Here is a 25,032-nt window from a genome sequence, read left to right on the forward strand (position 1 = left end):
CTGTACTGCCTTGATTGGCAGAAACCGTAGTTTTTATAGTGGATTGCCTGCAAAATGGTGATGGCTGGGATTTGCTGTATTTTTTTATTTTCTTTTTAAGGATACATCATTTGGTTTATCTGAAGTCAGAAAGTCCTTTACTAGTCAGTCAGTATGATGCTCTCTGCATTACAAATTACAGTAGTGCAATACGATCAGAGCAGGGGTTGGGAGCAGATTTGTCTTGATAGGTTGTCTCTGGAGAGAAATAGGGTTTCCTATGTATTTTTTAATTGTTATTTTTTTATTCACTGACATCCAGAACCTGGTAACTTGACTCCGGTGAGGGACAGTCCAGCCATCCCTCGTCTCCGATCAGTCAACTCCTACACCAACATCCGTGCAGTCACCACTGCCCGTAACCTGAACAAAAGCCTGCAGAACCTCAACCTCAATGAAGAAGGTAGGAGTGACGGATTACTGGCAAAAACGTAAAATAGCCTGAGAGACAGGAAGAGAACTCAGCTATTTCAGTTAATGGAGGCTTTTCAATTAATCTGGTGCTGGAGCAACAGGAACATTTACATTAGTTAAACAAATTATGCCAGTGAGGCAAGATGAGAATAATGTCAGAAAGGAGTATTGCATTTTCGCATATGATTTTTTGAGATCACCAAGAGATGAATTAGGGCTGCAGCTATCAAATATTTCAGTATTCGAGTGTCCCACTCAAAATGTTACGAAATACAGTAATATCTTATTAGAAAATTATATATTTTTGCTTGATTAAAGGAAAAGGGTGTACAAGAGAAAATTAAACATGTCATTTTACAATAAATGAATGAGAAAGTAAGTGCTTAGCTTAATTTTATTTTGCCTGTGCAATAAAGGCTCCGTTAAGTTTACATGCGTACTTGGATTGGTTGCAATGACTTCATTTAGCTTGGTAAACGTACATCACAGCTGAAAAATACACCTTAATATTAATGTACAGGGATTTCACTTTTTTGGCAACGTTATGAGCACGCAGATAAATCAATATTAGGTACAACAAGATGTGCAACATGTGATTCGGGACTTCCAAAAACTACTGACATTTGAGGAAGACTTTTAAGAAAAACAATTATATAGTGCATTGCTAAATTTTACAAGGGGTTGACCAACTGGCTGTTACAAGAACATTTGAAGACTAGAGGAAAAAAAAGAATCTTGAGTTGGCCATCGGGAATGGGTGTCTTAAATATAGCCATCTCTGCACTGTTGCTCCTTGTCCGTTTTTATGTTTGTTTTTCGACCGACACACAGCAACACTGGCTGGTAATGGACTACAGGACAGCAAGTCCGACTATTGAGTGACATCACCTCACTGGTTTATATACACTAAGTCTATGTGTCACCCAACGTGTAACAAAGTGGTTTAGAAATGGGCTATTCTTTGGTAAAGCCCCTGGGCAAATTTGTTTCATGTGACAAGTGACTGAGAAAGGTTGTTGTTGGACACCACTGTGCTGCGTTAGTCATTGTTTGTGGATAAATAGTGTGTACTGAGTAAGATGAATATGTTGTAAATAAGTCTGTGTGTATTTTTTCTTTGACAATTTACCCTCTTATAATGTGTAGACATGTGGCTATAAATACAAATTGGCCAATGTATGTCCAACTTTGTTTTTTTTCTGGGTGCATTTTGTAGTCGGGAAATTAGAGTAGACAAACCGCTGTTGTCAGCCAGTTGTCAGCCAATATTGGGCACTTGTTGCTAGCCGCAAATGTTGTTGCCTGCGTCCATCTACAATTGTTAACAATCACAGATAAAAAAAAAATATCTTACATTTTGGGGGGGTTGGCTCCTTTAATGAGTAACCAAGCCTGATTTTGGGATGCCATGTTTATCTGTGGTAGTTTAATCATTTGTAAGCCATGTGAATGCCAATTTCAAAATAGAAGTATCCCAAGGCATTAATGTTCATGTATGGTTTGTTCATGCATATACTTAAACAGAAAGTGATTGAAGCTGTCAGAAATGTATAGACATTTTAATTGCATATATTCTTACAAAGTACAAATGGTCTTCGGCCCATGTTTCTCTAACATATCTTAAGAACAGTTCTTGCAGCTGGCTTGACTTGATTCCCAACAGTGAGACCAATCATAAGGTGACCCGAATTAGAAGAAGAAAAATAAAGAAAGAAAAATCATGTATTTATTTTTAATTGAGGTACTTGAATTTCTTGAGCACTCATTGCAGCCTTATGATGAATAATATAAAGGAGCAATTAGGGCAAGTTTTGATTTGCTCAAAAGTGTGTTAGTCATTGCTCTTTAAAACTTCAGTGTGAAAAGACAGTGTCATTGTACTCCTCCAGATCTAGATTTACTTACACTCTTGTCCGATTTGATTTTAAATTACCACATCAAAATATTGAAGATTTCTGCCCAAGAAAAAATACTGGCTGACTGAATATGTACTGGTACTGGAAATGTTGTCATGTTGAAAACAAACATGGTCGCAGGAATACTGTAAATGGATTTGGTTCACAGTCAAGAGAAAAGGAGAATATGTTCAACCTATATAATTGTCCCTCAGTGCATCTGTTCCTCCACATTAGGGTTGTCTGTGTGCTGGAGTCTCAACAAGCGGCTTGAGGCGAAAAGTGGCCAACCGTAGGACAAATATTGACTGATTCACATTCGCACCTCAGGACAGTTAATATTCACCAATTAAATTAAGAGTTGTGTTTTGGACTGTGGGAGGAAACTGCAGTGAACAGAAAAAAAAAACATGCAGGCACAGGGAGGACCTGCACTTTGTTTTATGATTTGTGTAACTGCTGTGAGATTCAAGCAGCTGGAGCGAGCGTGCGCGTCGTCTGTAGATTACTGCGAGTCATTCATAAATCCAGTGTGGGGAAATTGGCGATGCCTCGTTTTGACACACGTTCACATTCATTCTCACAGTCGTCAGTCCAGTGGTATTTATTATCGATCAACAGAGTTGTTTCATTCACTTCAAATCACCGTGTCTGCATTTCAGTGTTTGGACTGGAGTTTTTTAACTTTGATGAGTCAGACTAATATATAGGGATAAGTAAAGCTGCAGCAGAAAGTGTTTGAAGCGGGCATAAATATGTAGACATTTTTATGACATGTTTTTTTACAAAGTACAAACTATTCAAGAGTATCAGTGTGATAACTTCAACATTTTTTTCCTGGCTCGAATTGAGACAAGGGTCATTCTCTACTGTCAATTACCATCGTTGCCGCTAGAGTATGTCACGCTACATTGTTCTCCACTACAAACCATCTCGAGGTGTGAGTGAGAGCGTGGGTGGTTCTTCATCTTTGCAATAATCCTGATACTTTGTTTACACTCACAATAAATGATCAAACAACAATCAAATAGTTGACTGATTTAAAAACTCATAATCCATCTTTTTTTGTGCACAACAAATAATACGATGTGATGATAAACATTCATTTTGTTGCACTGTTGTAACTGCCCCCAGAGGGAAGCCGTAACTCCAAAGTGGCCCACAACAAAAATGAGTTTGACACCCCTGCTATAAAATATCCAGCCTGGAGTATATCCATCTCATCTGAGCGCTTGCAAGTGGCGCAATGCACCATGCATGTATTAATGTAATGTTACTCCTCAGTTCAATACCCGCGGTGAGCTATCCCATCCTGTCCTAAACGCTCATCTTTGCACATCCATTGGATGTCTTATCATATTTACCATATTTCAAGTCTCAAAGTAGTAATCCATAAGGATTACTGCTTTGAGATTTGATAAATGGTCTCATCTCAGTCGTCTACATTGAAGGTGGAAGGTGCTTCCACATTTGTTGTTAACTTGTGTTTTGAAACAGTCATAATTTATGTGGAAAGAGCAGCCTCCAAACCCTGTTTCAGGAAAGGTAAACATTGATTTGTACCAAATTGTTAAAATCGCACCAGCCAAAGAAACAAATAATAAATAACAAAAAGTACAAAAGAAATACTGTAGATGACGAAAAGAACAGAGACTGAGGACTGAGTACTGAGCATCTTGTCAAGTAAACACCATCTCGTGGAGCTCTTTGCACTCGGACCGCTAGCATCCAGCCTTCAATACATCGCAGTTGCCGGAGTCAAAGGCTGTCTCTGAAGAAACACAGCGCAATGGCTCTTGCTAAAATATAATAAACAACCACCCCCACCCCTCCCAAAAAAATATGAAATATGAGTTACATTATAAGTGATATAAAAAATACATAAATAACAGATCCAAGTGAAAGGTCCATGTAAAAAGGAATAGTAATCAAAGACCAAAAGTACAAATAAGTATGGGAATTAACACAGTAAGACACTTAGTTACAATTTTCATTGGTTCCGTGTGGCAGTTTGTAACTTGAAATTTGCATAAATAAAGGTTATGTTTCCCATTTGAGGTGGTAAAAATGTAATTCATCAATTTCAGCCCCATTTCATTTTTGTTTTACCACTGTTTAGTTATAAATACATATCCAATAAACAAGTGAAAACACAAAGTAAAGAAATAAGACAAAAACATAACTAGTTTTTGGTCATTAACTTTACCAAAGGAGAAGAAAAAAGGGAGCATTACAGATACTCCACAGGAAAAACCCATTCAAAGTAATGTGCCTTTCTGTGTTTTAAAAGAAAGAAAGAAATAGTGAAATATGACATTGTCATTTAAAAGTTTAATTCACTTCAAATTATTTTGAATCATTTACACGTTTGATTGCCGCATTTGGGCTATCACTAGCAAATGCTGGTCAGGGCAAGACAAACTTGTTGGTAGAGAAAATCTAACAGCAAACTAACTCAAAGCGCTTTATCAAGACATAAGAGATAATACTGTCTTATTTGTCTGAGTAATAAAAATCCAAACAACACATACTGTATGCAATCTACTAATAAAATGCTGCTTTTTTTATGATTGCCAATTTGAATAAATACTCCTTTTGCAGCTTCCCAGCCGCAAAATTTCGCATCTGTCAAAAGGGAACCTGCCATTCAATGTGGCCCTATTTTTGGGGGGGACGAAAATGACATTATTTTTCTGATATCATAAATGCAATTGTGATCTGTGATTGAAAAATAACACTGCGCGCTACGCACATTGTAAATGGTTATTATGCACACAAGAATTAAAACAAATACCCATGCCAAGATCGTTAGGATATTGAAAATAGTACATGGAGGTAAATTATCAATGAAAATGTTGTACTTATAAGTTAATTTGTACATAAAAGGGGGTTTTCATCACTTATACTAGTACTTATACTTATACTAGTGCAGCGTGTTCTACCGGAAACAAATTCCTTGTGTGTTCTACATACTTGGCAATAAAGATGATTCTGATTCTGATTCTGATTAAAGTTGTAATAGTTGAAAGCTTAAAAAACTAATTAAGAAAAGTAAATAGTCTGTAAGTTAATAGTCCATAAGAGCTAGATGATAAGGGTGGGTCTTGGGCCTAATTTTAAAAACAAGAACATTCTCTGGGGACCTGAGGTCTATGGTCTCTGCATCAAAAGACTTCTATGAATATTTTCGCATTGGAGGGGGTTTTGATTTCTTGGGGGTTTGAATGTGTATAAATGAGTGACAGTAATTGAGTAAGTCAGTGAATGATGACTATATTTTTGTCCAACCCATCATGCAGGTGCACCGGCAGCCTTTTCACCGGGAAACCTGAGCACTAGTAGTAGCGCCAGCAGCACCCTGGGAAGCCCCGACAATGAGGAATACATTCTCTCCTTTGAGACCATTGACAAAATGCGAAGGGTGTCGTCTTATTCTTCACTCAATTCCCTCATAGGTAAGAGCTTTGCAACTGACCAGTCACTAAACATTACCAACCAATTACAACCATGATTGCAGGAGAATTAATGTTGGTCCTTTGCAGAGAAGATTAAGAAAGGGAAGCCCCACTTATATCCTAATTAATTTTGAAATTATAGCCAGCTAATTATACACATATTTATGCTTGGTGAACACGGGGAGTGATAAAGTGCCGGAAGCACTGTTTTGTAATGAGTGAAATGAAATTAACATCATCAATCTTTTGGTATGGATTCTCTGCATGTTTTATTAAGAAGCCCTTTGGTTACTGCGGCAAAGCATCGGGTTACTCGTAAAATCAGTAGAACACCTCACTCAAGGGCAGTGACCAAGGGAGGATCTGCTCTTCCGAGAAAAGAATGACTGTAAAAGGAGTCTGCTCCTGTCAAAAAGAAAGGGGACCACTGGACACACCCGGGTCGACTCTGTCAGCCACCTGAGGCTCTGAAAGTTTTTTTTTTCCAGGGACAGTGAAGTCGTCCTCCCACTAGCCGGTGACTAAAAAAAATCGCTACTCCTTGGGTGACCATAAAACTGGTATACTTGATTCAGTTCAGCCTCCGCATGTTGCCAGTACGGTCCAGTGCTACCTCTACTTACAAAATATATTGGTTTCTGTGATTACTTAATAATAATAATAATAATAATAATACATACTAAAAAAGAGTAAAAATAGACACATTTTCCATGTACACAGTACACAGCAACTTCATCTTCTAAGATGTTATTTTTAACCATTCATGCACCCTGTATCCTGATAACATGATAAACTGTCACTATAGTGACCGTTGTCCCTGAAAGGGTTAAACAATACACTTTTAAACAAATGCCTTTGTTAGATTTGCTCTATAGGTCAAAGCAGCAGAAAATCTGTTGATTTTGTTTTTGGGCTATATGTCTAGCAACATATATTCTCACCATTGAACACTGCAAACCAAGCTTCAAATATGTAGAAGCCCAAAAGAGCCCCATGTATTATCCTGTGGCTGTTTAAAAGAAATTGAAACCATAATGCTAGAGCTGCAAGAAAAGAAGCAGGATAACAAAACTGTAGGAGTCGAAGCAAAGTTTCAGTCATGATTTATTGATTTAGTTTTCGAGCGTGCAGTGTTTTTCTTTGCCTGCTTGCTATAATTTGCCTGAACAAATATTGCAGCAACTCTAACCTGATGCAAGCGAAAGAGACAGTTTACACTTCTTGATAGTGGTGGGATGGTTGATCTTGCTAATCTCCCAACCTTTGCCAAGTGCCAGCTAGTAGCAAATTCAAAGGTTGGCTGGCAATTATAAACACATTAACCAAATTGTGTCATCCCAGAACATCAATGAAGATGTTTCATCCGGCATCCATAAATGCCAGTCAGTAAACTCTACACAAGGTGAGCATGGTTATCACTTTAATGACAAAAGCCAAAAATGTCAAGTCGGTTGTGACTGCATATAAAAGGAGATTAAGTCATGACGGTTCCTGTGGAAAACATTTATGTCTCTGAGAAAACAGAATTCCCATCACCATTGTCCTACCCTACTCCACATAGACCGAACTCAAGACATTTTCTGTCCAAAAGACACTTTCTTTAACACTTCACCTCCCATTGCCTCATTTATTTACGATGCTGCTCCATTTAAAGAGCACTGTAGACATTATTCAATCCTCCTTACACTGCTTACTGCTCCTGTGAAGCCTACCAAGTCTCACAGATGAAATTGTTATATCATATTTCTGCTGTATTTTATGTAGCCAAATGTCACACATGGGAAGGCTCTTAAAAAACTGTGCAATGGCTAATTGAGGCATACGTTGATATTTTCACAACAGAACATCGATTACTGCTACACTCAGCACAAATCTTCGTGGCATCTGTGTCAGTTCAGGCAACAATTAATAATATCCACTCATGTGGGCTAACACAAAATGACTACAGTAAAGTCTCGTTATATCGATATTCAAGGGAGTCCGAAAAAATATCGATATAACCGGGACTATCGATATATCCGACCCTGTTTGCATGTAATTTTCTCTGTGCGTGCATAGAAATAGTATCGATATAACCGGGACTATCGATATATCCGATATCGATATAACGAGACTTTACTGTAATTGTAATTTGTGATCTGTAAACCTGGCATAGCATTAAATTGGAATAAAATTGTACTTTATATGAATCATGTTTCTGCAGTTACATTCAAGTATAATAATAATCAAGTACATTCACTATCCGTTGTTTTTCATATTCTTTCCTCATCTCGTATTTGGACCCCTGTGATTTTTTTTTTTTCCTCCTCAAATATCATTGCATTTTATATCTTGCCCCTTTTTCATATCTTTCACCGCTTTTCCCCTCCTCCCTCCTGAATCCCCAAAATGTACTGCAACACTTCATCACCCTCTCCTTTCTTGTTACTGTCACAAGAAAATTAGTATGATTCAAGGCCGCAACACACTCAAAAGTCCGCCGAACGTCTTATTGTCGTTTGTGGATGTAAGCAGCAGGGGGGAAGTTCATAGATGTGAATTATCTGCTTTGTTTGGTCGATGAAGGAGACCATAAATTCAGAAGGAAAAATCTGGCAACAAATTAGGCTTTGGTTTGATTGCTGGGCCCTGAAAATGAAAAATTAGCAATATTCATCGAGTGAATCTCATGGTAGCAATAGAAACATGAACACTCTAAAATGATTGGTTAAATGATAAAAGGAAGGTCACATAACCAAGATCCCTTTTCTGAATCAATGACACGCAGTGGTTGTGATTGACAAAACAGCCCTGATCATTTGTATTCACAATTACAACTGATGTCACAGCAATGCATCCTCAGTGGATGAGAAGGTACTGCCTTGCGTGTGTGTGTGTGTGTGTGTGTGTGTGTGTGTGTGTGTGTGTGTGTGTGTGTGTGTGTGTGTGTGTGTGTGTGTGTGTGTGTGTACTCGTGTTTTGATTAATGATGTACATTACCCAACACTGGAGGTCATTTTGCCTCTGCCGTCTCAACACATTCAATAACTCCAGCATTCGAAAATGACTATGGCGTGCAGCATGATGGCTTATTGCACGACTGCGGATTAGCCTGTGATTGTTAGCTGCGGCGGTAATGAACTTGGATAGGAGTTATATGGGGCCACAACTGGAGTGAGTCCATGTGATCTTTTCTTGCTTAGTTTAATGCACCACATGGCTTCTATCTATTTACTGGACTCACCTGCTTTTATTATTTTTTTTAGGCGTGTCCTTCAACAGTGTTTACACTCAAATCTGGAGAGTGCTCCTCCACCTGGCTGCAGACCCTTTTCCTGAAGTATCTGACTTGGCAATGAAAGTCCTCAACTGCATTGCGTACAAGGTATGTTGTATCGAGGTGTACGTTCAATTGGTGCAGACTGTACACACAGTGACTCATTCAAGTAATGTTCTGTACCGCTGTATGGAAATTACGACTGATGCCCATGACCATTGTTGAACAGCCTTCACAGTTTACAGAACTTTGTGCAATGCACACGCTTGGTTCAGTCTCTAGCATTTACAGTAGATGCACAAATAGGCAATAATACTACAATTTCCAGACCTCTACATAGACTGGATCTAAACAGAAAAACCTGGATTTTTCTTCATTGTATTATAATTGTTTTTAAACTGGTAGAAATAACCTGGTAAATATGTTCGTACCCTTTCCTATGTATTATTGCACAATCTTGTCAGGTAACTGCTGGAGTCAGATGATTTCTGTCCGATAGACGTTTCGTATTTTTGACAGGCATTTAGCCAACTTATTCGTGAGCATAGTGCTTCAACCTACTCAGGTTTGAAGACTACCTTCTCCAGACTGTACAATACAACCTTTCATGGACCAATATTTTTTTTATCCAGACACTGCCGATGTTTTGTTCTTCGCAATTCTCAATTTTTATTAGCTGTGTCATTATATCATCGCCCTGTTGCAAGACCCATGACCTCCATCTGTCTGTCACTGAGCAGCACATTTACGCCAAAATGCCTTCAAAGGCTGGATAATTCTTTGCACCCCACAATGGTTTAAACCATCTGTGCCCTTTAGCAAACCAGCGCCAAAACAGAACTGGTGTATGTTAAACAAAGTGTTTGCATATGTTTGTGCGTTTGTGGGTGTCGCTCTCTCTTTCTCAGCTTTATTTGCATGTTTAAAGTCACATTCCGCGACCACACGTTTCCACATAATGTGATTTTCAGACTGTAGAGCGCACCTGATTATAAGCCTCACCCACTACATTTTTAGAGGCAACCCGATTTTGTACATACACAAGCCGCACCTGTATAAGCCGCATGTATAACTTAACAATAATAATAACAGTGTCTGAAACACATGACAAAAAGTTATCGGACACCAGGGCAGACAACTCTGAAAAGTTGCCTGCCCAGCCATAAAGTTGCCTGCCCCATTTTTCACAATTTGAAACACAATAAGATGACTAATCGCAAAAAAAAACATTGTTGCAAAGATTGATGATCAGAATATATAACAGAACAACACTTGAAAATTAAGTAATTGATTTACCTACCACAAATGCTCCCTTGCTTAATTTATCGTAAATATCTCTAGCTGATTATTTTGATCCAGTTGTTGTTTGTCCATAAACTGTTCGGCATGTTCCATAATGCAATGTTTGCGATGCTTCATCTGCTACAAGCCTCCTCTTTCCATGATGCTTTTAATGTACGTTTACGTTTTTTAGCGTCATAAATTTTGTTAGCCTCTTTTGAATCTTTCTTCTGGGGCTGAGGTTTTGGCTTGATTCCTAACCACTCATCCAATTTTCTTGTGTTCTCTGTGCGTCTACTTTGGAAAATGATATGCCAATGCACCCAGAAGTACAAAGTTATTTGATGCAGTCTTCTGATCGGGTGCCGAGTATGCAAATTGCCAAACGAACCGAGATTCCGAAACTTCCAAACCGAACGAAGATTTCGAAATCGGAATAAAGCAAACGTTTGATGTAAAAAAAAAACAATTATTGAAAAAGTTGTCGGCCATCTGGGCGGCCCGACGTAAAAGTTGCGCGCCCCGAGTGCCCGGGCAGTCTTTATTTCGTACACTGATAATAATCTAACTCTCTTCCCAAACGGTGCCTGTGACGCAGCAGTAAAACGGTAGCAACAGGGTAACAACACGCTAGCAAAACAATAGCAACACAGTATAACAGGTCTGGTAAATTGCATTGGATTTGCCTTTATTAGTCTCGCAGTGGAGAAATGTACATTTCACAGCAGCTCAGTTATGAAAGGAATGAAAGTAGAAAAACAAAATACAGGAGCTGCTGGAAAGGCAGCCACTCTCGCAGCGCCGTCTTGAATTAAAAACAAAAAAAACTAAATAACATGACAACACAAAGACAGTCATTAATTCTTAAGCACTTTCTGTACCCTCTTTGTTACACAAAGCAGTTCCAGATGAAAGAGCAGAAGGTCAAAGCGTCTCTTCGTTAGTGGATCATGGACATCATGGTGGAATGTGCATGTCGACTGCAAGCTAAATGTTGAAAGCAAACGCAGCTGTAGCATCCATTGAGGAAAAGAGATTGTCTCACATCTCCTGTCCCACATAAATCCCCTTCAATTCCAAGCCGCGACAGTTCCACAGACGCATCAGACTGTCCAACATCACCGACCTTTCCGCTGAACAAAGTGGGGCTGTGAAGATGCTGCCCATTACAGGTGCAAAAAAGCACAATAGCCCCAAAGCTGTTCAGCAATGATAGTCAAATGGCACCGACATTCCTCCCATTCAAAAACAGTACTGGCATATTCATGTTGCCGAAAAGGCGCAACCGCTCAGCCCAGTCTCCTCCTTGATGAATGTCGTGGCCAAAAATGCTCAAAAACAGTCCGTGTCCGTTCCACACGACGCACAACAACACAAAGTGACAAAACAAAAAACAATAAAAAAGCAAGGCTCATAAGAACACTTACTGATGGCTGCCTACTCGGGCGCCATCTTCGACTCTTGGAATCAGAATCATCTTTATTGCCAAGTACAGTAAAGTCTCGTTATATCGATATCGGATATATCGATAGTCCCGGTTATATCGATATTATTTCTATGCACGCACGGAGAAAATTACATGCAAACAGGGTCGGATATATCGATAGTCCCGGTTATATCGATATTATTTCTACGCACGCACGGAGAAAATTACATGCAAACAGGGTCGGATATATCGATAGTCCCGGTTATATCGATATTTTTTCGGACTCCCTTGAATATCGATATAACGAGACTTTACTGTATATAGAACACACAAGGAATTTGTATCCAGTAGAACACGCTGCACAAGTATAAGTATCATCATACAGTTCCATTTGGGCTACTGTTCAGAGAGTTAATGGCTTGCGGGAAGAAGCTGTTTAAATGTCTGCTGGATTTGGTGCGCATGGATCGGTAGTAGCCCCTGCCTGAGGGGCGTAGCTGGAAAAGGTGGTGGGCAGGGTGCGGAGGGTCCAGTAAGATTTTCCGCGCCCTAGTTTGGATTCTTGCAGTGTGCAAGTCCTCGAGAGTGGGTAGGGCGGTGCCAATGATTTTTTCCCGTTGAAGTCGGATTTTTTCCATTTTTGTAGCGGCCGCGAACCAAATGGTGATTCACAGGGTGGATTCGATGACAACCGTGTAGAAATGTTGCAGCACCTCCTGTGAGAACATACTGGTAAAAATCACGTTAGGCCATCATCATCTTCGTCCTTTGAACTGAAGCCATCAAAGTCATCATTCTCAGTGTCAGAATGAAGCAGTGTCATATAGACATCGTCACACACTCCCTCAGCCTGTCTTGCTGTCAGTGTCGCGTTTCCAGCGTCTCACCATCGATTCGTTTATGCCAAGTTTACGTGCAGCAGCTCTGTTTCCTTCTTTATCGGACAGCTTGATTGCTTTTAGCTTGAAAGCTGTGTCATATGCCTTTCTTTTTGCCTTTTCCATGATGAGGGTATGTTCACAGTAATTTAATGTATGCACAAGACAAGAAGTTGCAGTCTTCCTCAACGCATATATTATGTCATGATCTGGTTGGCAACCAACGGGGCGCTGTCGGCCCCGCCTGCACCTGCACCTGCACAGGTGCTGGTCGTCCCGATCAGTCGCGGACTGCCACGTTTGGATTTGGCGACCAACGGGTAGCGCTGTCAGCCCTGCCTGCTGCCTCGCATGTGCTGGTCGTTCTCAATCAGTGACACTCAAAAGGACTCCCGGCACGACCATTCGCTATCGGGTCATTGTTGTATGCAATTGTATGCACTGTGTATGCATTGTATGCTGTGCATGTGTTTGTTTCATCTTGGCAGACTTTTACTCTTGGTCTTTATTTGATACTTTGTACTTTTTCTGTTTGAATGACTGATCTTTCAGATTTTGTTCCTGTTGACTTTATTTTAATACAATTTCTCAAACACAACCTGCTACTCCCTCCTGCCTGCTTTTTGGGATTCACATCTGCCATCACCACCTTGCAAACCGTGACATGTTACACCGGCCTTAATATTACCTTTTTTACCCAAGCGCCCCTGGCGGCCGTTAGAAAAATTACATAAATTGGCCGCATCACTGAATAAACCGCAGGTTTGAAAGTTAGGGCTTATAGTCCGGAATTTACGGTACTTGGATGAAGGGTCTTAACAGCATCTTTTACCATTTTTTTTTCCAATCACTTTGGAGAACACGTGCAACAGCCGCACGCTGGCTTTTTGTGTCTGCAAAAAGACCATTACTTTTGTGAAAAACACAATTAAGAGCCAATCACTCCCCCAGGTTTGGCAGAGCATAGCAGTGAGTGAGGTTGTCAAAACCCAAGGAACCATATTTACTACCATTGGCCACCGCTCATCCAAATGCCAAGCAATGACTTCTTGCTTGCAACAACCAAGACCATTTGTTCCCTCTGTTAACTTCAGACAAGTAGCCTTTCGGTTGTGGGCGTACCGAGTGGACTGCAATGAAAAAACTAAAACTATACAATAAAAATAAAAAACTAGGCATTGTGTCATCCAGAATCCTGAGCTACTTTCCCATAATGTTAATGCTGTGTTTGCAGCCCTTCTGCCTGCGCATATTTCATCATCAGAATCAATTCCCTAATTAAAATGTTATCTCAAATCTTTCGATGATTCAGAACATTGCTGCTATATGAAATGAACTATTGTCTCTTTCACTTGTTCCAGTAATGTGTGTTTATTCAGCATGCATGACTGCCAGTAAGCTGTATTGTTACGAGCACATTTTACTTCTTTTCATTTTTCATGTCTTTTGTCTTCCCTTGCAACCAAACACAAACACATAGAGCTCATAGCTGGACAATATTATTCGAGTAAAAGCAGCAGTTTTCATTCAATTGTTTATCTTAAAATCTGATCAGACCGTGCCTAAGTGATAAAGAATGGATGAATAAATTGAAATAGAATAAATATCAAATTGCAAAATTATGTCAACTAGAATTTCCTTCATAGCCTGCGACACGCATTTGTCTTCACGGGATGGAATACCAGGCAGCTGGCTATTGTAAAATAAAAAATAATAAAACAAAATTTCATGGACAATTCAACGAGGCTACTTTCAAATAATGGGAATCTGGAGGCTCGAAAGAAGCATTTTTAAACAATACGCATCAGCTATGAAAGTTAACACGCTGTCAAAGTGTCTCCCATGTGCGCTAATGCGTGCATGCGTGCTAATGGGACGATTGCAGAAAGTTTGTTGATCGAAAAATCAAAAAAGTTTGGCACCCCCAAAAAAAATTTAATCACAAAGGCTTAATGAGTCTTTGTAGCCAACATAGTCTTAGATAGTAACCTAATGTATCTAATATTGATATACCTCAGGTATTGCCTTCATTGTAAGATTTATATAAGGCTTTTATCTTTTTGTGGCTCCAAATATTTGTTTTATTTTGTTTGTTTGTTTGTTTTTTTTGTTTTGGTTCAATATGGCTCTTTAGCATTTTAGGTTGCCAACTGCTGCCCTAGATGGTGCTATGCTAAAGAGAATACAACACAATATAATACATATTTACACAAAACAAAGCCACGCAGAACTGGTCACAAAGGCAAACAGACAAATATAAATGGCATTAGAAAACCATAAATGAAAGAATAGTGATGAAGACAATTGATACAACAAAAAAGGTACACAAATCCTGTGAACTCACATCCATAAGGGCAACAATAGCCTTTGAAGTCGTATTTCTCTTTTTGTTCCTCTGTATAGTCAGTAGATTAATCTGATTTTGATCCTTCTTTTATAATGGCTGTCCAGAGCACACAAAGTAGGTGTTTATTTTAGTGTGTGTTAGCAAATGCTCATGTCAACACAAATTGACATGAGCATTTGACGAAGACTTTTACATCCGGATTGGTTCCTGCAATCACAACACTCACAAGGAAACTAATCAATGAGAAATATCAAAAGATTGTGTCACCCAATATAAAATGCATTGGATTATAGCGCGTGGACGTATCAGGAAGTCCAAGAAAAACAAAACGATGCAAAAAGATGTTTAAAGATGTTCGTGTAGCGAATTGCCCCAACAGCGTGCACTGCTGGCTTTTGTAATGTAATGAAAATGTAATGCTTTTAGGTGCGCCTTAACATGTACAGTGATTGGATTGGATTGGATTGGATTTGCCTTTATTAGTCTCACAGTGGAGAAATTTACAAATGAAAGTCATCTGGATTTTCCCAGAATTCCGTATTTTCAATTTTTCATGAAAATTTTTGAAAAAATGACTCCAAATTAATCCGGATATTAGTTCAAAACATTGAACAAACGCACATTTGACTTAATTGTTTTGCTTTCATGAACATATCCATGTTGAGGCACAAACACCAGTAACAGTGACACCCCACCCCTCGCATTTTCATGGCCTTATCAGTTTTCTGAGATTTCGAAATGTCGGTGGGCACGGAAGCCACAAAGGGTGCAAGTGTGCACTCAAAAGGCAGATTAATCGTTGTAGAGTATTTAAATAGGGTTTTTTATAAACTACAGTATTGTGTAAACTAATTCATGCGTCTTTGACGAGGTACAGCCCCAACGCAATGTTCAAATAGTGTTAGGAACACTTTCAAGTGGTCATATATATATAGTCCCGGTTATATATATATATATATATATATATATATATATATATATATATCCCGGTTATATATATTTTTTACTATATATAATATACTTTATATATATATAAAATATACAGTGGTACCTCGGTTCTCGAACGCCTCACTGTTCGAACAAATCGGTGTTCGAACACACAATTTGAGATATTCTTGCTTCGGCGTTCGAGCATCAATCGGTGTTCGAACGCCAATACGACGTGTGAGTGCGTACCCGAGAGTGGGGAGCTGAGCGGTGCACGGGTGTATCGGTCTGTTCGTGACCAACTGTTGTTGCTAGCAGACGTGCTGCGTTTTGCTCTAGCGTTTAATATAGGTGTACGAAGAGTTTTAGCCCCTAATCATGCCTCCAAAGAAAGTAAGTGCTGCTTAAAGTAACAAAAGAAAAGTAGTGCGTACAACTATTGCAGTTAAGAAAGGAATAATCGCAAAATATGAAGGAGGTGTGCGAGTGTCTGATCTGGCGAGGGAATACAGCATGGCGAAATCTACGATCAGTACGATATTAAAGAATAAGGAGGCTGTGAAATCTAGTGATCTGACTGTGGGCGTGTCATTGGATAGATATTTTAAGAGAAAAGAACATCCTATAGCCGAGTCATCCGTAGCTGTCACGTTCCGAGTGACGGCAGCTGACTCGTCGGAACGTATTGGAATGTTTGGGATCCCAAAGCAGACACGTACTACCCAAGCAGTATGTTTATTCACAAATAAAAGGAAACACAGCGAGTAAGAAGGCAGGGGGTGATCCGACCCGCTTACTACGCCAAAAAGCAAATGGCACACGAGGGTGCAAAATTACGCAATCCCGGAAGATGACATGAATTTGGAAAACACCTCGGACCGGATACACTAGTGCATCGAAGGAAGAGTCCAGGCACGGTGGCGAGTTGAGTCAATCATCCGGCATTGGCGAGGTGATCGCGACCCGTATAAATGCCCCGTGTCCGTGATTAGAGAATGACAGCGGGTGGAGAACGGCCGGGAGAGGCAGCCCCGCCCCCCCAAAGCCGTTACAATAAGCAGTTGTTCCAAATGATTCCCTTTTCCATCCCCCCCAACCACAGTCTCCCATTTCCTGCTCATTAGTTGATTCCTCCATCTCCCATTTCCGCGCATTGGCCATCAACGCTAACGGCCTTTGCATTATGTTGTTTACTGAATTTTGATAAACAACCATTGATAATTCGTCAACGTACAACATAAAGTGAAGACAGGTTAACATTCATACCAGCATGAGGAAGGTCTCTTGACTTCACAAAAATAAAGACATCATTTCAACCAATGCAGCTGTATTTATTTTGTTTACACACCAAATGGGCCCCACAAGCAACATACAGAGTGATTTCTCCTTGAGAAAAGTGTATGTTGGAATGCTTTCTGCAGTGCACGGTTTCCAGCTCTCTCACTCTCTGTTTGCTGTTGTCTTAGGTAGATGGGCTCCCTTTTTACCTTTATTTGTTTGTCCCTCACAATATTGTGCTTTGAGAGTAGAAAATATGTTTTACATCAGTGTCATAAGTTGCTGTTTGCTCCCATTTCCAATTACCCGTGAATGGAATGCTAACCATGACAATTGTCACGTTTTTTTATGGCTAAAACAAGCAGTATCTACCTATTTCTCCCCCCAGACAAACAAGCAAACAAAATAAAGCTGCTGCAATTTTCCAATTAACACAGAAATCAAATCAATCAAACAGCAGTGCCTGCTAGTAAAATGTGTTTGTTCGAGTTGAATACATTCACCCTGCACTGCTTTTTCCCCATCCCTGGTGTTCATAAGAAATGCTTTGCTTCCACCATCTTTATTAGGTTTCCACCTCCCTCGTGTACAGCAATAAGGATGATCTTATATTACCTGCTCTTTTTAATGAGATGCGGTTCTAGAAAGTAAGAAAAACTTTGATGCTGCTCTTTCATCCACTGATGACATGGAATGCCCTTCATCCATACAGCATCTGCAATGTTGGTCCGTCCGGTCTAATTTCATACACAGTATACGGCCTTTAGAAACATTATTCTCTTTTAACTACCATTTCCATTTGATGGGCTATCCCCTCCCTAATAGTTCTCATTCAATTAGAACATTTTTTGTGTTTTAAAAAGCTGTGGTGTACCCAGTTTGACGAAGACAATGTTGTATTAACATCAGCAAACAAGGATGAAAGTACAGTAAAGTCTTGTTATATCGATATTCAAGGGAGTCCGAAAAAATATCGATATAACCGGGACTATCGATATATCCGACCCTGTTTGCATGTAATTTTCTCCGCGCGTGCATAGAAATAGTATCGATATAACCAGGACTATCGATATATCCGTTATCGATATAACAAGACTTTACTGTATTTCATTCTCTAACACAGTGTGCATTTGCCTGCATATCATGTCTTAGATAGAAAAGTGGGCATCTCCTGAAGGTTGCAGATTCATTCCTCAGTCCTCTCTGACCCTGATCAAGATAACGTTAGGGTTAGGGTTATACTCCCGGTGCATCGGCGGGTGAAATATTTTAGCATACGCCAGCCACAACATTATAACTACTTGCAGTTGAACGCTTTTATGCACCAATAATGACAATGTGTCACTGCACTACATGGTAATCTATCCACTGTAATAACCACTGTCCTTGAATGTGTAAATACGTCCTTTTATCAACAATTCTCACTTGATCATACTCAATTTTGACAGACAATATAAGAGAGCTGGTAATTAAAGGAGCAATGATCATTTTTGTAGTCATGGTTTGTGGCGGTAAGAAATTGCACAGCATCATTTTTCCTCTCCTGTGCGTTAGTGACCACATTTCGCTCAATGAAAGATTTTAAACGTTTGACACGGGTGTTCCGACATTGATTAAAAAAGCTCAGAGTTGACACTAAGCAGAGCGGCACATGGCAGCGTCTTGGAAAAGTAATAATGTTCAATGCCATTGTGACCTAAAAAATACTCCCACAGAAATATTAAATAAACCTATAACACATCACTGGCTTGTCAGATGCCATCCGAGTAGCTTGTACCATATTGAGAACAGAAACTGTAATTTCCTGTCACCTTTGAACCAAAAATGCACACATGAGGTCCGTTGCCTTAGTGGTTGTGGATGGAGCGTTATGAACAAACATGAACAATTTGACCGGTTGTAGCAGAAGCAAATGCTGGTAGCATTGTTAGCTCACGTAAATCCATGACCACTGCTGCTCTGCTTAGCTTTCGTCATAATGACGATGATTTGGATGGAACGTGAAAGTGGTTCTTATGCACTGAAACTTTAGCCAGTCGAGTTGCCATGGCGTCAGCTTCCAAACTTGGTGTGATGCTTTGGGCTGTTTCTCCAGCGTTGCAATTGCTGAAAGCTGATGAATAATGGTAAGCAAAGCCTCTATTTTTGTGTATTTCTTCCACAGGCAATGATGAATGCCCGCCCTCAGAGAATTCTGGATTCTGGGTCTCTCACCCAGTCAGCTCCAGCCAGCCCCACCAGCAAAGGCACGCATATCCATCAGGCAGGGTGAGCAACGCAACGTGAAACTGAAGCATACAGTTTGACTTCAAATAATGATATCGGCATGACAGTCAACAAAAAAATGGTCTTCTTGGATTGACTAAACGTTCTGTCTCCCTCTAGTGGCTCCCCTCCCATGCCCAGCACCAGCAGCTCGAGTCTGACCAATGAAGTTCCCAAGCCCCCCGCCAGAGATCAACCTCCCACACGGCCTCCTTACACACCCACACTCGGAGGACATGCGCCCCATTCCCACCAATTTCCCCGTACTCGTAAAATGTTTGACAAGGGACCTGAGCAGGTCCATGAGTCATCTGCGTTCTGTGTGTATTTGAGACTTTTCATGCCATGCTTATATGGTTTTCAATTTGTTTGTTTGTTTGTTGGTGCAGGCCGCTGAAGATGGAGACGAGCCATGTGGCCACAGAAACTACATCAGTGCCACTTTGCAAACCGGTCTGTGTGATTGGAGTGCTAAGTACTTTGCACAGCCAGTCACAAAGGTAGCGCCACCACTGTTTGCTGCTCACATTTATATTTTTGTCTGTCTTACAATACACCTCGGCTTTATTCAAAATGAACTCCAAGTTGTTACTTGAATGGGATACAGCAATGATTTTGATTTCGTAAAAGTCCCACTTGTTTACCACACAACTTCTAACATGACAGGTGATGAATTATTAATATGAATGAATTTGTCATATATTTAGCCATTGTGTGAGAAGCACCTAAGTCACCTCTTGACATTATTAAAATCCTTTGAAAGATATTCCCCAAAGTTTTCCCAAATACAACAGCGTCGGCAGCGGCCACAGTGTGAGAAAGTGCCTGCTGGCCTTACAGGATGGCTTTGCTGAATAATTGAACTTCTCGATTTCCATGACTTAATATCCTCCCGGGAGTAATTAAAGATTAAAAGAATGCTGTACCAAGCGCAGCAGCTGTAACGTTTGTCATATACTATTGAGCTTCTCTCGGCTGTAATATCCTTAACACACCCTTGCCAAAATAAAGGTCTGCAGAGAGTTTCTCAATAAAGATTAAAGGGATGAAAAAGACACGGTCCTTGTGTACATGCGAAATGTCACATCCTTGAGCGATAAAGTGACGCTGATCCAGCCTGAAAAATTACATTTGTGAAGAAATGCAGTCTGTTAAAAAAGTAAAATAGCACGCAAATGAGCATCAAGGGTTAAGTTTACCACACCTGGATTTGCTTTGCGCCACCCGCGACAATGGTTGTCAATCAATGTGAGTTTACACAATTTTTTTCTATCGAGTAACTCTCTTTTGCATATTTGTACACTTTAGAACAGCAGCTTGCAACAACATCGCCTCTGCGCCACACAGGCTAAGGCTATGGACGAGAATTTCAAAGCTCTTGTTTACTTTGTGTTTGAATACAGTACATCCAGTTTCCCTTTCAACACTGATGCATGTCACCGCACGAAAAAACACCTTAAATTCAAATGTGCGATGTGAATAAAGGTGCTCTGATTTGCCTTGTTTGGATAATTATACGCCTCAGAGGGCATAAAGAATCTGAATGATCCACTCAAATGTCCCAAATTACTTTATTACTTAATTTATTTATTCATTTGTTCGTTCATTCATTCATTCATTCATTCATTCATTCATTCATTTATTACCAGCGAAGTCTTGCAAGACAGGTTTGGAAAATTTGGGGAATTTGGAAACCTGGGTTCCCAGTCAAAGGTAAAGGTTATATCTCTCTGTTGCAGACTTAAATTCTACTCATTTTGTTGTTGTTGTTGTTGTTTACTCTCACTTAGTAAGTGTAGATAGAAATAATTTGAAGAATAGCTTTAGTGTGAGGGTGTGTGTTGGCCTGTCTGTGTCACTAATGCTTGGAAGGAATTGTGCAAAGTAGTAGTTTAAAAAACTACATGCATTAATGATCTCGCTCTGACCAAATGATCGAGTCATTTTAACCTCCATGTCAGTAAACATGGAAAAATTCACTCTGCAATTTCTTTCTCAATCTCTCAGTGTGCAAAAACTTTTCAATGGCCAATTCATCCTTATAGAAAATGATTTTCACTCACTGAAGAAAAGAAATAAGGCATGAAAACTCACAAAAAAAAGTCTAAATTGCTGTATCGTGAAGGTCAGGCAAGCATATCCAATGAAAAAAATAAGACAGTCTGCTGCTGAAGACAGTCATTGGCTGTAATAGATACTACACTTTGTCCAAATATTTTTTTGTTGTTGCACATCTTAATCTTGATGAAATTCACAACTTTTATTTTCAATCAATTGTTATGTTTTGTGAAGCAAACAAAGAATCATAAAACTTCAGTTATGCTCCACGTACTTCTGGACCTAACTCTCTTGTAGTGTAATTTTTAATATTATGTAAGTCCTGTCCATAGCTGTTGTGTCAGGAAAGCTTGCTGCTTCCAGATTATTTTATGTAATGTCATAAGAGGCTAGCTCTCAGCGGGGCAGGACAAGGAGTGCAATGGGCGACAGGTTTGAATGCAAACAAAGATTTTAATAAAGGGTTTCAGGGGGAATTCACAAGCAAAAAAAGGCAAGAATAGCGTTCCTTCCAATTCTCAAAGTGGCGACGAGTTCCATGCAGCAATCAGTTTCTCGGTGTTTCTCCACAGAGCACAACAATGGAGCTTGTCTCCCCGGCCACACACTCAGAGGCTCTCTGGCCTTAAAAGCCATGCATGCCAATCAAGCCACGATCAGCCACAGGTGTGGGGTTTGGATTGCTTCCTTCCACCAGATAGGGCCAAAAAACTCTCTCTGGGTGAAGCCATCTTAGTGGAATGTATTTCCCCTCCAGGACCCAGCCTCTTGTGACATCACATTTAGCATTGACTTCTGCCAATAGTTTTATAAAAATGTTGTAGTGTTCCCAAAATTCTACACCTTGCCACTATTTTTTTTTTTCTGTGAAGCAGCGTTCCGCTCTCCATCCACCATCTACCCCCCCCATCCATCACGTTCTCTCTCCATGCATCCATCCATCCATTCTCTTCCGCCTTTTCGTCTGAGTACTGAAGGACAAGCGATCACACATGTTTGATTATGAGACGTGCACCAGAAATTGTTCCAATATGGCAACATTTTTGGATTATTCTAATCTGGTACATGGTGAACTTTATATCAAGTACTGGTATTGACTCCAGTAATAAATGAGGATTGTAAAAAAGTTTCACACAAAAATAGCTTCACCCTGTCAATGCGAAGACTTGCTTGGATTTTAACGTGCAAGAGCTCATGTTCTTTCACACAAATGTGTCACTCCTTGTGTTTGTATCCAAAATGCCAGATCCCGGAGGAGCATGATTTGCAGAGTCAGGTGAGGATGGAGCGACAGTGGAGATTTCTAAGGAATACTCGCGTCAAAAGGCAAAGCAGAAGCATCACACAAAGAGGTCAGTCAATCTCCCCGCAGTGACTCTCACGTGAATCGGTTTCACATTACATTTACCTAATCCATTGTTATTTTGAAATAAATGTCTTGTCATTACAAAACTGGGGATCTCATACAGAACGAAATGCTGTCATGAAAAATTAGATCATTCTAATTCATTTATGTGTGAAGAAAGCACCGAGTTGTGTGTGAAATCGGCTGTCTTGTGGCCAATAAATACAATTAGGCCCTGTAACATCCTTCAGCATCAGGAAGTAAAATAAGGTAGCGCTATTACAAGATGCAATACTTTCTTCTTTTCCCTGTTTGGAAGAACATCCGTGTTATGAATGTTGGGAAACAATTTACAGTGACGGATCTTTCCTAGAAATGAAAAATGGGATGGGATGGATGACAAAACATTTTCACAAGTTTTTGGGATGAGTTTATGGGAGAAAAATTAAGCTCACGTGTCATGGTTTTTCAGAGGCAAAATTGATCACAATATTCCAGGGTCCAGGTTGACTTCTTGGTCATTGTAATCACTCACTTCCAAGTGTACAATTGAGACGACATAATATTGCTCGGATAAAAAATGTTTTAAAGGTGGGATGATCCAGTCGATGCTCCGCTGTTGTACATTAAACATACTTTGTCCATGAAAAAGAGGGGAAAGAGCAAAAACTAAATATTCCCTGTGATTTAAAATAATCACACAGCTTTGCTTTTGAAAGTCCAATTATCTTAACGCTAAACAAGAATGTAAGAAACTATCGCCACAATAATGTACATCGTTATGCTTTTAGAAGCAACGGACATTTGAACACAAACAAGTGGAAGCAACACACTTGGACAGTTAATCTTTATCCTCGATGAAAAGTAATATTATGGTAATCTAAAAGTAGGCCACTGAGTCAATTCGAGGACAAGCACCAGACAGATGGTATTATTCTGCGTTTGTGTCTATGTGACTGTATTTTACATCTTATTGTTGACTAAGACATGCATATCAGAAGCAATAAATCACGATGAACAAACTGTTTAGTGAGTCCCTCACATTCTATTCAATTATGTCATTACTTTGCTGTTATAAAAAAAAAAAAAACATAGTGTTCTTTTTCTTTTATTTTTTTAAAACGCAAACACAAAAAAAATATGGTTTTGGTGTGGGATGCTGGAATGGAATCATGGCATTCCATTCTTTTTAATGGGGAAATACATAAGACATATGGTTATGGAACGATGTTTGTATTTATTTCAAGTCCAATGTATTCCGAATTGAAATGGAACTCTGAATTTCCATTTGCCTTCATCATTGTTTGTACATCTGATTTGGAGACCATGTTTTTTTGCTCCACTCAATAATATATATATATATATATATATTTTTTTTTTTTTATATTTATTTCATTTTTATATATAAGCACCTTTCAAAACGCTCAAGGACACTTTACAGTCACATGATATTTTTTTTTCTGCAGGTGAACAATGTCCAGTCTAGGATTCTTAAAGATGGGGTAGTTTTGGACAAGCACCTGTCCTCAACTCAACTCTATTTATAGATCAGTTTCAGACAATGGTGCATACAAAGTGCTATACATGGACAACTTTCATTTACAAGCAACAAAGCAGTCACACAGATAGTAAAAATAAGACAAAGTCTGAGTCATGCCGAGTCAACTGCCAAAGAGTACGAGTGAGTTTTAAGGCGGGTTTTAATGATGGGCAGCGAAGGAGCTTGCCGAATGTTCTGTGGCAGGTCATTCCAGAGAATGGGACCAGCAACAACAAATCCCCACTGAGCCTCCATTTAGTTTTTGGTACAGTCCGTGCAGAAAAGATCAAGTGTGATAATTGGAGTCAAGACGTAGAATGAGCAGAACAAATCAAAGTCAAGTCAAAGTCAGCTTTATTGTCAAATATGCTAATATGCAAATGGAGTGAGAATAATTCAGAAATGTATCATTTTTCTTTACGTCATTCATTCGAATGGCTCACCCATTTTGAAACCTGACTCAGACTAATTGCAAAGTACGTATGTTTATTCATCATCTATCAGCGGAAAAATCTGGTTCCCCTTGATGCCTAGCATTTTTTTGTCATGGTTATTCCATTTTCATTGATTGATAACTATCCACTGTGTCCTCCACCCTTGATAGAGTTGGTCATTCCAAAATCACAGC

General features: G+C 39.6%; 1 protein-coding gene across 1 annotated transcript in view; it reads left to right on the forward strand.

The window, feature by feature from the left end:
• The window catches only part of rptor (regulatory associated protein of MTOR, complex 1), a 182,450-nt gene that overhangs the window by 119,149 nt on the left and 38,269 nt on the right, over positions 1–25,032 (forward strand). The window contains exons 20-26 of the mRNA XM_089007081.1: positions 302–442; positions 5,648–5,803; positions 9,049–9,167; positions 19,361–19,464; positions 19,582–19,759; positions 19,851–19,961; positions 22,766–22,871. Coding sequence (XP_088863207.1) covers positions 302–442; positions 5,648–5,803; positions 9,049–9,167; positions 19,361–19,464; positions 19,582–19,759; positions 19,851–19,961; positions 22,766–22,871 — 915 coding nt within the window. The remainder of the gene's footprint in view (positions 1–301; positions 443–5,647; positions 5,804–9,048; positions 9,168–19,360; positions 19,465–19,581; positions 19,760–19,850; positions 19,962–22,765; positions 22,872–25,032) is intronic.

Source organism: Hippocampus bargibanti, linkage group LG10, assembly GCF_051943395.1.
Source record: "Hippocampus bargibanti isolate YZ-2025 linkage group LG10, ASM5194339v1, whole genome shotgun sequence".
Taxonomy (NCBI): domain Eukaryota; kingdom Metazoa; phylum Chordata; class Actinopteri; order Syngnathiformes; family Syngnathidae; genus Hippocampus; species Hippocampus bargibanti.